Source organism: Corvus brachyrhynchos, unplaced genomic scaffold (assembly GCF_000691975.1).
Source record: "Corvus brachyrhynchos isolate BGI_N302 unplaced genomic scaffold, ASM69197v1 scaffold239, whole genome shotgun sequence".
NCBI lineage: Eukaryota > Metazoa > Chordata > Aves > Passeriformes > Corvidae > Corvus > Corvus brachyrhynchos.
The window spans coordinates 1,000,689-1,015,532 of NW_008246057.1; the positions used below are offsets into that span (position 1 = coordinate 1,000,689).

Sequence of the window (14,844 nt, forward strand, 5' to 3'; positions counted from 1 at the left end):
CTTTACTTGTCCTCCTAAACTTTTTCTCTCTTACCATTGCTTGCCATAATATCAAATTTATTGATTCTGTAAGTTTATTAAAATCTGGACCTTTATAGACAGTTTTTGTTACTTTTTTGTTGCCCTTCTTTCTTGCTGTTGTAAGCATCACTAATTAGAATGTTTCACCCAAGTTGTCTTCCACCTTCCTACACGTTTCACAAAGGTGTCTGCATAGTTACGTGCTCTGGGTGCACTGTTAGATCATTTAATAAATTGTCATCTTCTTGAACTTTTCTGTAGACTACATTGTTGACATGTTGAAGCATTTGGCATTGGCTGTGGGAAACTAAGCTTCCTATAGGTTGTATCAGCAATGAAAACCACTTTCTATATGGTTAATATATTGCTATGAGTTCATGGATGTCATTGGTTTCTTTGATAGATGGATACAGATAAAGCAATTGGTGCATATACTTTTTTTTACTTGAAAAGGATCTGTAGTCTGTGGTAAAACAGCAGGATAGTTGTTTTATGTGTGTATAGTTTGAAAAGTTAAGACATTAGACAGTAGAGCTGCTGGATATGAAGCTGCCTTCTGCTCAGTGTTTACTGCTAGTCTGGAAGGACTCCTGAGACAGAATGAGCCAGAACTCTTTATTAGTTTCTTGTTTCAGTTTGGTTTTATTGCTTTATTTTCTTTCATTGTGTTTCAAATAAAATGCATCATCAGAGGGACCCTTATGGAAACCAAACAGAATTTTTCTCTTTCTCAGAGAGAATCTTTTCTCTCTGACTTGCCTTTCACAGGGACTTGCACCCAGTAAATTCTTCACCATTACTTGGATATCCAAAACCTGTAGTTTTTCTTCTCTTGTAGAATCAAGTGAACATGAAGAGAAGAGTACAGCTGTCACGGGTGAGGTATCTGCCACCCAGCCTTGTCCTGCACCAGGATATGGTCAGCCTGAAGAAACAAAGGAGGATATGGATGTAACAAAACAGACTAAACCTGAAGAGAATGATGACTTGGGCCCACTGCCTGATAACTGGGAAATGGCTTATACAGAAAAGGGGGAAGTCTACTTTATTGAGTAAGTCTTGTTTCCTCTATTTTTAATAGCAGTATTGTATTTAACTGGGCGGGGAAATGGTTTGTACAGTGAAGTGCAGCTTTGCACTCCTCATTAAAACAGCAGGCATGTTCTGGGTGGCAGGGCGTCTGAGGGCTGGTGGCAACTCCTGCATTAGTGATTTAGATGGAAGCCTGCTGGGTTTTAAGATAGGTAACTGGCCTGCTGATTTTGATGGCAGGAATTAAAGCTTTTGTTTCTTCTGTTGAAAGCAAGGCCTTTCTGCTCTTCTGGTGCTTTCTGCTGGGAAAGAAACACAATTGCTGGCTTTTTCCTTCCTTATGTGAACAGAGGTGGAGAGCATGACGCTTTTTGCCAGTTAAAGGAAAGAAAAATGAGTGGACTAAAAACTAGCTAGTGAACAGTAGAGGGAGACCATGCTATATATAGAAATAGTAAAATAAATGAGTGGACTATAAGGAGAATTAGTTATGTGTAGAAACTTTTCCGTGCTGGTAGATTATACATACCTGTTACTAATTAGTAAACTCATTGAAGTAAAGGATATGAAAGTTCTGTGTATTCTCATTAAGCTATTAGAGAGCATCCAAAGGAGGGCCACAAGGATGGTGAGGGGTCTGGAGGGGAAGCCTTATGAAGTGGAGCTGAGGTCACTTGGTTTGTTCAGCCTGAGGAAGAGGAGACTGGAGGGAGAATTCAGTGCAGTCTGCAGCTTCCTCATAAGGGGAAGAGGAGGGGGAGACACTGATTTCTTCACTCTTGTGACCAGGGACAGGACTCAAGGAAATGGCCTGAAGCTGAGTCAAGGGAACGTTTAGATTGGATATTAGGAAAAAGTGTTTCACCCAGAGCGTGGTTGGGAACTGAAACAGGCTCCCCAGGAAAGTGGTCACAGCACCAGGCCTGACAAAGTTAAGAGGGTTTGGACAATGCTCTCAGGCACAGGGTGTGACTGGAGTGTCCTGCATAGGGGCAGGAGTTGGGCTTGATGATCTTGATGGATCCCTTCCAACTCAGCACATTCTATGATTCTGTGATTATTATACATTACCAGAAAAAAAAAAACCACAGCAAATGTCTGAGTTGGCATAACATTGTGTTCCACAAAAGAAAAAAGAGAATGGAAAAACCAACATTTTCATCAGGAGAGCTCTACTACAGAGGTAGAAGTAGCATTTATGTTTGCTTTGTGGAATTGCCACAGTTTGGAGCATTATCTGTTATTCTGATTATTAGTAGGTAAAAATAACATTTCGTGGTGTCAATTCTGCTTTAAGTCCTGTATTTAATGTAAAATGTTGTGACTATCACATGAAGTGTAAACAAATGTTAAGAATAAAGTTTGTGCATGGGGCTTTTTAATGAACACTGGCATGACCAGCTATAGCTTCTGGCATATACAAGGCTGAAAATAGCAGTAACTATTAAAATATAAGTGTCTTTGCTGAAAAGGGCAAAAATATGCTTATTCTAGAAAAAGAATAATTAATATAACTTTGCCCAAGCAAGCAGAGTAGAACTAGGGTGACCTCAGGGCTAGCTGAAACCCTTTTTTCCTTCTTACCTTACTCCCAGATTTAATTTTTCTGCACATATTGAATGCTCTGAAAGAAAGCAGACTGAATTATATGGCACTTTTATTTTACTTGTAACAAAAACCTGTGATACCTTTGGGGGCTGGGGGAAGGGATGATGGGTAGATCACTAATACACCAAACTGTGAGAGTAGTAAATACTGCAGGAGGTAATTTAATAGAAAGTAAATATATATTTTGTAGCGAATACAGTGAATGCAAATAGCCCTGATGCTCTACAGAGCAGCCATTGCACTCCTCAAATTCCTTTGATGTTACAGCTTACTTCCTTTCCTGGAAATGCTCTGGTTTACACTGCAGTTCTGACAATGCTCATCATTCACTTCCACTAAATGAATGTTATGCAAAGCAAAGAAATCAATCAGAGGTGCAGACTGGATAGAAGGGCTGTTGTAAGGACTTCTTGCTTTTGGGATTGTATTGTTGAACAATGTATTCGCAAAAAAAGTGCAATTACACATTTGTAAAAACACTAGATTATTTACTAGAATCCTAGCAAAGGAGCAACTCACTGATCATTTGAGTTTTCACATTGCACAGCCTTTGCAGGGTTAAGTAGGAATGTAATGCTGTGGGGATGCTGTTAAATTGCCTCTTTGTTTACAAGTCACTTTGGTTAATGGCATGAAGAGACTCCATTTGCTTTCACAAAAAAACGGAAAGATAAAAAGACAACAAAAACCTATTTGTCTAACAACATCTCCCTGAACAGTAGTAAAGATTGTACTAGATTATTAAATAATAGATGAAAAACAAACATTTTTAAAGTGTACATCACAATGAGTGGGAAAAAAAAGACAGACTAGGCAGCATCTTTTATTGCTTTATTTGAGGATCTTGTGAATTGTGCCTTTAAACACTAAAGCCTTCTAGCAGCACATGATCTCAAGTTCCGGGTTGTCGCAGGTACACCCAAAGGTCTTAGATTTCATGACAGCATTTTCATTCATTCACATCAAACTAACCTCTAAAATTGGTGTGTGATCTCACTTATCAAAACTGCCATCAGAATAATGTGGCAGATTTACAGTGAGAGAGGAAGTGACTTCATCAGGGGAGAGATAATTGTCTATAGACAGGACTATTTATTTGTTAATCATTAATGGCTCAGTTAGCATTTTGTAAAGCACAGTAGAAGGAATTTCTTCTCCCTCAAGGACTACAAAGATGAAAAAAATTATCATCTACCAGACACTGAATGATTCAAAAGATGGTTGTATTTTAGAGCATGCCTTGATCTGTTTCTTCCTTTCTTTCCCTTTTCAACATAGGTGCATGACCTTATGTTTACCTGTTTTAGCATTCACAGACCGAACAAGAGCATCTCTTCTTGCAACATAATACTTACCACTGTTTTTCAGGAAGATCTACATTTCTTGGGCTGTTTCCAGCCTTACATATGAATCTGAATTTTCAAATAAAGGCACACACTACACAAATAGGACTCCATCTCTTACATTTGGTTTCACTGAGAACATGTGCTAATGAGAATATGCAATAATTAACAGACTGTATATAAATTGGAATACCATCAAAAAACCTTCCAGTTTTGCTCCTTCTTTCCTGCTTTAAATGTGGCTGGTAAGAGTGGCATATTTTGGCATGCTTAAATAAATTATAGTCACCACTCACTTTTTTAGCTTTTCCCTTTCCCAGGGATAAGGAAAGGCTGTGGTTCTCCATAGCCTTCAGACCTTGCCTTGCCAACAGCTCTCAAACCACATACTAGAGACCCAAACTTGTGTTGTGCTCCTCAAGTCAGCAGATGCTGGTTGTGTTGGATCCAAGCATCAGTGTTTGCTGTGTTGGTCCAGTGCAATGCTGAAGGGAATAAAAAAGGACCGAGATTCTTGGGGTGTGTGCTATCATGTGCAGTCAGGCTGAAACGTGGCCCTCACCCAACTATCCAGCTCCATCCCATTGCATTATATATGCAACTGTCCTGTACAGTTGGCTACACATTTTAATACTTTTTTATAAAAGGCAGAATTGGATTTCTCTTTCTGTCCAGCCTTCTCTCCACATATAGGCAGCAGAACTCTGTAAGGGGTGCAGGGACAGTAGGACATGAAACCTAAAGTCAACCTATTGGACTCCATACTGTTCAAAAGCATATATGGTTTCCTTTGCTTGTATTATATTAATTGTTTTCTTAGGGGATAAAAGTCTAGAATAAGTGCAAACTGCTGTAAAACATCTTTAAAGAATCATCTTTTTTGACTTGTGCTGATGATTTTTAGGAGAATGTGGCCACATGACGTTTGACAAACCACTTTCCAGTACATCTCGCAGACATTCAGTCTCTTACTACTTCAACACCTACTTCTCCAAACAGCATAGTCAGCATTGCTTTTTGGACCTGTTGCCATATCTCTTCTAGTTGTTAAAGATTTTTTTTTTATGAAAGCACCATAAAAGACTAAAAAACAGCTATAAAATAGTCCTTTGCCAAGGACTCTCCTTTTCACTGTAAAAAACAGCCATTAAGTTTTTTAATACAGCTGGTACAATTTCAAGTGATATCTGAAGAGTACAGCTTCAAGAATATTGCTATTGACTTCAGTGGGATCAGATTTTCTTTGTAGCAGTTTTTAAGGCAGGAAATTTTTTTGACTGCAGGAATAGCATTTATCCCAACATCTTGTTTACCTGAAGAACCATGATATATTTAGTTGCTCCTGATTGCTCCATCAGTTCACAATTGGAATGCAGGATACTTTAGTTAAGCCTGGATACACCATTACTATTTTTTGTATTAGAAGATACACCCTCCTACCTGCACTTTTATAAGTTACTTGGAAACTTTTGTGAGTTATATCATCAGAGTATCAGTCCATAATAATGAAATGTTTTGGTTGTCTGGATATTTCTGTTACTTGAATTAAGTAGCAATTAGGATGAAGTTTTTTTGGTTTTTTTACTTTTCCACATACTGTTATAATATTCACTTCTGATAGGATTTTTCTTTGGGAAAAAAGCCATCTTGAATTAGTCTGACTTCATTGTGTAGACAATTCTGATTCATCAGGGGTCTTGAGCATATCACCATAAATGTCTGTAATTCATTTTCTTTGTTTATGTGTTGGATTGGGTCTGTCAGTTTTGGTCAGCATAACAAATCAGATTTCTAATGCATTTTGGACTTCAATATGACATACAGCAGGACAGGCTGCTGAAAGAAACTGAGAGGGATCTTTTCTCCTGAGACCATTTTCTTGCCTCATGAGAAATTAATTAGGAATATGAAGATGGTAGAACTGGAAAGAATTTCTAGAACGCTGAATTCCTTTTTTTTTCTCTTGTCTATTGATGTTATAAAGACATTATCACTCTGTACTAGTTGTGTGCTGTCCCTTGCTCTCACTTGCTGTTTTTATCTGTGCTGACATCCAGGTCAAACTGCCAGCTTAACTCCTCTTGTCTTTCCTCACTTTCTTATTTCTAGTCTTTCCCCCAAAGGTCTCTGCTGCTCTGTTCTGCAGAATTCATCTTCCAGGACCTTTCCTCTGATGTTTGTCATGTTTTTATAACTTTTCTCCTTTGTATTTATTGAACTAGAAGAATCAGTTCACCTTTCTTGCCCTATAGCATTAGGTACCTAATGTAAGCCAGTTGCCAAGCCTCCTTCGGAGGTCAATGGAGAGAGAGAATTCATCCTGTCAATGGAGAGAGAGGCTGATTCATCCTGTCCATCTATAAGGGCAGAATTAATCTGCCAAAATACAGCTGCTTCTACCAGTAAAGATGTCTCCAGATATCCAAAACTCTGTCTGCTGTAGTATGTAATTTGTGTCAGGAGTACACTTCTGAAGGAAATCTTCTGGTTGTCTTCACACACTGTGATTTGGCTCACATTTCAGAGTATGCACACTGGATTCCTTTCAGATGAAACTGAAAAGAAAGTTGATCTCTGGGAGTGCACTTCATTTTCTACAACCTCTGGACCCTGAACTCAGTCCATGAGACCAGATTTGCGTTAAAACTAGTCTGCGTTCCTTCTGATCTAAACCATTTCCCTATCTAAATTAGCAATATCAGCAGACTGCAGAGCGAAACTCTTGGTGCTGATGACCCAGCAGCCACAGCTTCTACGTCTTTTCAGGTGCCATGGGCTGCATGCCTGTGAATGTAGTGCAATAAGTGAGCTCCTGCTGTGCATCTTTTAGTTTAAATTCAAGTGAAAAGCTTACAAGCTTGGAGAATGCTTAGTGTGAAAAAGAAGATAACTGGGAGACAGATTCACTGGAAAAGTGACCTCCTGATCTAAGCCAAAGCACCACTGTAGAGGCACAGTAACAGCCCAAGACATCTCCATGATCCTAGCAGATATGACACAGACCTTGTCAAAACCAGGACCTTCTGGAGTGACAGCCAGATGCCATTTAGGAGGTGACATACCAGCATTATGTCACTTAAGAGCATATGATTAGGTGGTTCTGCTGGAAGAGAAGTAAGATAAATTATTCTGTATAGGTGTCTCTCCCTTGAAGAGAGATGAATCCTACACAATTAGCTATGTAATTTTTGTAGTCACATGAGATGAAGCCCATTCTTTGTCAGAAATTAAACTGCCTGAGTCAAAGAGAATTACTTCAACAGCAGAAATTACCACAGGAGACTCTAAGCATTTGTATATTCCCCTAAAAATCTTGCATAAGCCTCTGCTGCTGCTGCAAGTGCCTGGAGGCAGCACCACCGTCTCTGGGCTGGGTACAGAAGTGCTCCTCTACTGCCCAAGGCCATCTAAGATTCACAGGATAGAACTCCCAGACCTGGGTCTCTTAAGGACTGTGAACTCTGAGCACACCATGAAATGCAAGGCAAACTGGCAATCACAGCTGCTGCCATGCAAACCACTGCCAGAGGACAACTTCCTTTTGTATCTGTTCCTACATGTGTGCAAGAAGTTTAGGTAGCATCCCACAATGGATGGATTGTAAAATTGCTGGTTTGATGCTCTGTTTTTCCTACCCATGTCCCTCCACATACAAATTACCTGAAGATCATTATTGTGCTACTTGAAAATCTCTGCAGATATGCAATGCTTCAGCATAAAAAAACGGAGGGAGGAGTTAGCATTGTTGAAGTCCAGGGGCCCACAGAACACTGTGGTTTTCTTCTCCTATGTTCCCCTTTGCTCAAGTTGTTAGATCAAGGACCAGCCAAAATTTAATATGTTCACAATAAAAAACCAAACAAACCCATATGTGCTGCCCCCAAACACACTGAAGTAGCACACTAGTAAATGCCCTTTTTGAAATGCTTTTCATAATAACATGCAAGTTACATACCTTGCAAGACTCACTATTTAGAATAGGTTTGCAGTGCTTTTAAAAGACATTAAAGCTATTCCTGTCAGTAAGTACTTTCTATATTTCCTTCCAAAAGGTTTCAAGAGATTGCCTGAAGGCTTTTTAGTACAAGAAACTTCATCTGTCAAAGTGTTTTAAACTGACAGATTGATAACACAAATCCATTATATTCAAAGCTTAAGTAAAATAATACACTGTCTAACAAATAATTATAATAAAAAGATAACACTTTGTTAGATAAGAAAAGCCACACTCCTAGTGTTTTTTTACTTCCTAAAGATATTGAGTGGTATCCAGTGAGATTCCCAGAGAGCCTCTAGTCCTAGTACCCAGCTCCAGTGCTATTAACAGGGAACAGAGGCAAATAAACAGACTCTGTGAAAAAAGTGGAGCTATAAAGAAAATCTGGAGAAAAACAGGAGGTTGAGTCAAGGTTTCTGGGAAGTATTCTGTGCTTTCTTTCACTCTGTTTAAACCAGTTTAAGAAATTTTTTCCATGTATATTCAAAATTGTGTGCAACTAATACCAGAGGACTCTGATTATAATAAACTGTCTCTGCTAGGTGCAAATACTTGGCAAAGAGAGAGGATTTAAGTTAGCTTAGCAATAATTATTTTATTGACTTTGGCTAATTATTATTTGGCTAAAGTATTAAGCTCTGCTTTACTGAATGACCTTTAAAAAAAAAAAAAACAACTTCAACACAGTTCAGGCCTACCTGCAGTTTCTATTTTGTGCATAGCAGGTAACAAATTAGGATGAATTTTAAAAAGTTATGTTCTTCCCATGTTCCATGTGCTTGAAGCAAGACCAAAGGGATCCTTTGTTAACTGCTTTCAAAGTTTGAAAAATTAGGAATTTACTGTTAATTTCAAGAGAGAGTTTAAGACAAGCATTGTTGGTTTGCCAGCACTTATCTCAGGAGTCCTAACTAGTAATCAAAATCATTGAAATTATGTAAAGATGGGCTTTCTAGACGTGTTTTTAATTATAAGGTATAGTTATTGCCAAATAATGAAGCATTGGTCAGTGGAAATTGCTGGTGGAGCCACAGATGTATTTCTCACAGGATGCTTTTGTTGCATCACTTCACTCTCATTCTGTCACTGACAACAACTCCAAATTCCTGTTGGAGCATTTATTCCACAACTGCTGCTGCTATTCATCCGCAACTCATTCATAACTAATCTGTAAATCCCCAGCCCCTTTTCCTTCTGGTCTGTCTATAAGACTTCCCAAATGGACACACATGATTAGACCCGTGGTAAGGTACACAGGTTATGCCCTCTGCCAGGTTTTTAGTGCTTAAAAAGCATTCAGTGTGCACAGCCTATGCAGCAGATATGTGTTACTTTTGCCATTGGTGTTAATTTGGCCAATTTACTGCTCCTTCTGTCTCCTCTCCCATAGTTAAAGCTTTCCTATCAAGGCTTCCTTTATAATAAAAACAGTTTAGGAGATAAATGTTGTCTTCCTTTAGCTTTTAGAGATTCTAGTCCTTAGCAGAACTGAAGAGGGAATAGCTGACACAAGGGAGACTGGAAGAATACCCTGCCAAGTAAACCTCCTGTGCAGAACAGAAGTAGACATGCATAACAAACACTATGCTGTACTCCAGGGCTACTCGTTTCCCTCTTTTATTGAGAGCAGTGTGACAGTAGTCATGTCTGTCCTCCTTGAAAGAATGCTTGTGTGTTGTGTACCTGGTTGCTAAAATGATCCAAGCAAACAGCACTATGGAGAGCATAAGAGGACATTGATGGTACTGTAGAGGTGTTAGAAGACAGGTGGGATTGATTCTGCCTTCTTTCAAGTCCTGTCTTCAGAGCAGGAAAGGATTTTTTACCCACTGAAGCACTTGCCCAGAAGCATTTAAGGTCCCATTGCAAGAGTTGTTTAGTCCCACTGCATTGTATGTCTAGTATAGATTATAAAGTGGAGAGGCAGGGCAAGAGAAAAAGCATGGATACAAGTAAGGAAAAGAGGGATGAGTTTCGAAAGGTACTTTTCTCCTGCAGTTATTTGTTATAGATAAAAGTTCTTGCGGATGAGTTTTGCTTTTATTAAGTAGCTGAACAGGTTTGACAGATAGCACCTAGAAGAGGAGATTGAGTGCTGTAAGAGCTGATCTAAATGAAATACGATCTCCATTCTGTGAAATTCCACTGCAGACTGAAGGATCACTCTTCCATTGTAAGAGCTGTTGATTTTTTCGTTTGTTTATGGTTTTGTTTAATATGGCCATCTTGCACATAACTGAGACTTCAGTCCTGCTGGGTTTGCAGAAGCCACATTTATGCTAAAGGGTAACATAACTGCTTGCTGTTCTCAGTTTCACCAAAAACCTTGAAGGTTGTAATCCAACTAATTCACATTTTTAAATATTGATGCTGAATTGGGCTTGTTTTCAGCTTGGCACCTGTCTTCGCAGATACTTGAAAACTCTTTCTAAAAATATTATGGGGGTGTTTTCAGGGCTGGTGAATTGGCCGGGTGTGAGGGGTGGACATTGGCCAGTTGACTTGCAACAGAGTTGGCTTTTAGTACTGCTGCTGTCCCTGGCTTGTTTGGTGGATGTGAACAGTAATTTCATGACTACATTTTCTCACCTTTAAAACAGGGGTAATTCTTTTTACTTCCTTTGTAAAATTTAAGATTTGCTCTATACCACAGCAAACATTGGTAGTAGTGGTCATATATATTGCTCTTTTAAAGCCATCGGAGACAATCTGTGATTCTGGTTTAGTCCTTGCAGTCAGTGGAGGTCCTTAAAACAATTCAGAATTAAGAGCTGGGAGAGAGTGGCTGTTGTCCAGACATGCCCACACTCCAGAGATGCAACTGCAGCTTCCACAGGTATGTCCAAGCTCGCTCTGAACCCTGGCACTGCTGACGGGTTAGCCTTGGTGGTGTGGAGTTCAGCATGTGCTGCTGGATGCACCCAAGTAGCTCAGTGGATGGATGCTGGGGCGATGAGCCCACGCTGAGCTCCACCCTGCTGCACTGACACTATTGGAGCATCTCCTCCAGTTAATTTAAAGCTAGCTCAAGTATGTCTGCACAAGCTGTGGTTGGGCTGTGGCTGCAGTATAAAAATGCACCCTACAGGAGACCACAGGCAGCCAGAGCTTCTGAGAAAGTCTTAGTTACACTTGCAATCAAGCACAGGCTGCTGGCATCATTTCAAGTTCACCTTACCTTTGGCTCATCATTCTTCATACTCTGCAAATATAGCTCAGCTCTCAAAGGAAAGGGTTTCTTTATCCTCTTCACCTGTCACGAATGGTGTTCTAGACTAGATAATGCATTAAAGAAAAAAGAATTTAAATGCCTCAATTTTCATTTAGTTACTATTTTATCCATACATAACTCTCATCTACCTTCGTTCCCATCCAAAACATGGAGGAAGCTTTAACATAGTGACAATTTGCTGAGAAGTAGGCGCTGTCACTGTTTTGAGAAAGAGAGAGAAATTGAGGCAGAGGAAAATTTATCTGCCATGGAAGACAAGGTGGGAGAAGGAATTGGTTCTATTTATTTATTTTTCCCTAAGGGAACCAGTGGTGTTGGGATCACATAGACTCTATCAGTAACTCACAAACAGTTGCATCCTAATCCATTTTTTTTGCCAGGTCTCCTGTTTTTGTACACCTTATACCAATGTTTATAAGAGAAGTTGTAAGCACACTTTAAAATGACACAGCAAATTAATAATAAACTAAATAATTCAATACTGTATGGAATGAGCTTCCTCCTAGGATGTATCAGATAAATAAAACATGGGTTAGAAGTGTCTCTGAATGATGGTATTGTAGGAAAAGCATCTCAAAAAATCAAAGAGTAATGATCACATCATTTTCTGGTTTATAGTCTTCCTTAATATATTTACAATATTTGGCTCCAAATTTAATTGCTTATGGGTAAGGTATACATTGAAAGGATCTGGCTTTAAGTCTCATTAGCGGTGCTAAGTATCAATTCACTTGGCAAAATAATCTCCCAGAAAACAATTTGTACCAGTTCAATGCTATTTGATGGCTGATTTCTCAAAGATCTATTCTGAGTATAGAAAGGAGCCACATGATTCATTCAGCTTGTGCATATCTATTTTATCTCTATGGAAGGATTATATATGGAGAGATAAAGGTTTGTTAAACAAAGTATCATTAATCACCCTGTCCGTAAATGTAGACTTTGCAGGAGCATGCTGTAATTTGCATCACTTTTGCTATGCCTTGTCAGTGCTGCTGGTGAGAAATAACAAACCTGTATTTATGAAAAGGACAGGTTTAAGACGAAAATAATTCTATCCAAAAACTGTGAGAATGGTACAGAATCCTGTCGCCTGCACTCGTTCAACGGGAGAACACTGTATTTGTAATAAATTCCTTTTGCTCTGGATGAGTTCTGCATTTTCAATGAGGTTAACTTGGCAACATTCTAGTTGATTTTAATAAAAATAGCTGCTTTGAGGACAGGGAGCTGAGGTTGCCAAATTTACAGCTGCCTTGCACAATTACTCTTACACCTCCTTCAGGGCTACTTAGAACCAGTAAGCAAATTAAGTGTATCGATTGCAATTTTGTTGGACTAACCCTTTTTTCTTAAGGAATAAACTTGATTCCTTTCAGTATGTGTCTGCTCAGAGTGATCTCTTTTCTTTTCAGCCATAACACAAAGACAACATCATGGCTGGATCCACGACTTGCGAAAAAGGCTAAACCTCCAGAAGAGTGCAAAGAAAATGGTAGGTGATTAAGTTTTCCTTGCTGCTCAGAGGGGATTTTCCTTTGTGTGTGTCTCTCTTTCAGTTCTTACAAAAATCAGGCATTTGGGGGAATGGTGAAAGGTGTTTAATTGCTGCTTTGGTTAGAAGCCATAAGTGATACCAGTTCTCAGTGTGCCATGTGTTTCTGCTTTTTATTCCCCTTTCTGATGCTATCCAAAGCTGAGGATCACAAGTGTGTTTTCTGCCTGTTGTGTGTGTGACTCCGGGACTGACCCTCTCCCTCATCTCCTACAGAGAACTTTGGTCTGCAGAACAGAATCCCTTTTCAGATTCTGAGCTTTTAATCTACAGGCGATTCAATGCATAAGGGAAACTAGCAGCACCGTGGGAATATGAATATTGTTTGATTTGTATTTAAAGGTACAGTGCTATGCTATTTAGTAGCCAATTTAAACAAAATAGTGTCTGATAAAACAGGGTGTGGGAGGGAGACAAGAGATCAGTGTCTGTCAGAGTTCAAGGCTGGATTTGGGGGGTACTACATTGCTAATGCTTTAAAATTTAAAAGCATATATACTGCTGAGGATGCTTACAGGAGCTGTAACTGTTGAGCAAGAGAGATTATTATATTGACAGATTCAGAGATTTGAAATAATACAAATCATATCAAACTATCTTTGCATTGAGTATAATTTCTAATTTTTCTCTGGTAAAGTTTATCAGTAATCAAAATCATTTAATAAAGTCAAGGAAAGAATGTGTTGTAGTCAATCTGTTTCTGATAAGGGGTTTTTTTCATTGTTCTATACTTCCATGTCAGTTCGATTAGTCAGTTAAGATGTTATGATTTCTAAAGGCTGCTACTTATTTTATTGTTGTGAGATACAGAGCATTAAATGCATGCATGCTATGTGCTTTAATTCAAAGCATTTTAAAATATTTTTAATGTATTAGTAAGTTTTCAGGTACTGCATCTGATTTATTTTAAATTTTCCAAAATATATACATTTTGTTAATGTAAATACTATTAATGGAAAGGAAAGTCAGAGCTGATTAAGAGGTCACTGAGGAGTCGCTGGCTGTAAGAATTGCAGGGTCAGTGGTTTAGTAAAAAATGTTTCTGGGTTGGTTTTTTTTGTAAATGCCTTTCTTTTGAAAGATTGATATATTCCAAAAATTGCTTCCTTATTTCAGCAGCAATTCTGACGTTCTCTTCTGACATCAGAAATTACATGTCTGAATGATTTTGTGATGCTTATTCTAGCGCAGACAACACGAGCTCCCAGACTAAATTCTACAGTGATTACAAAAAGGTCTGATACTGAAACAAAACAAGGGCACAGGAGCTTGCTTTCTGAATCTCTCACATTACTTATATGAAGCTATATCTCAGCCGGCTCCTAAGAAAATACTAATGGAAAAAGCAGGGGAAAAAATCCACCAATATCTGTGGAGTAACATTGCACAGAGTTACTTGGAGTAAATGTGTTGCTTTTTTTTTTTCCTTTTTTTGTTAGCTGTTGTATACTGAGATCAGAACAGCACTTAAAAAAAATATCAAAGTATCTGAAACAATTTAAGATGAAGATCAGTGCATTAAAGAAAAAGCATTATTTTATAGTTATTTGACCACTGGATTACTGAATCACTATAGTATGCTGGGTCATGTTGTTCTTTTAAGATTGCTCAGCTCATTAATGCAAAGTACTTGGAGTGATGCATAAAAGACTTTAGGGAGAGATTTTCTATTCTTACAGTGATTGTTCTTGCAACATCCTCTCTTTTCTAAGGTTCTCCTGTTTTTCAAAAGTATCATTTGTCTTTTTTTTAATCCAATACCTGCAGAGGAAAAAGTTCTTCAAAATCGCTTATATGCCTTAAAATGACTGTACCTTGCCAAGGAGGTCCAACACAAGGGACTTTGCTATAGCACACAGGGATTTGGAATTTTTGTTTAAATTTAATCCAACTCCAAGAATTAATTTCAGCTGTGGCTTGGTAGTTTTTTTTTTTTATGCCAAACATCTTTTCTGTTGCACTTTATGATTTATTCTGGCATACTTTACTCAGAGATATAAAATTTTACAAAGACATAAGTGTTTAGATAGGAAATGATACTTACCTTGATGCTTTA

At 38.5% G+C, this 14,844-nt stretch overlaps 1 protein-coding gene across 11 annotated transcripts in view; it reads left to right on the forward strand.

The window, feature by feature from the left end:
- The window catches only part of MAGI2 (membrane associated guanylate kinase, WW and PDZ domain containing 2), a 720,301-nt gene that overhangs the window by 478,520 nt on the left and 226,937 nt on the right, over positions 1 to 14,844 (forward strand). For all 11 annotated transcript variants that reach the window (XM_017745908.1, XM_008642498.2, XM_017745910.1 and 8 more), the window contains 2 exons: positions 860 to 1,073; positions 12,649 to 12,728. In XM_017745908.1, coding sequence (XP_017601397.1) covers positions 860 to 1,073; positions 12,649 to 12,728 — 294 coding nt within the window. The remainder of the gene's footprint in view (positions 1 to 859; positions 1,074 to 12,648; positions 12,729 to 14,844) is intronic.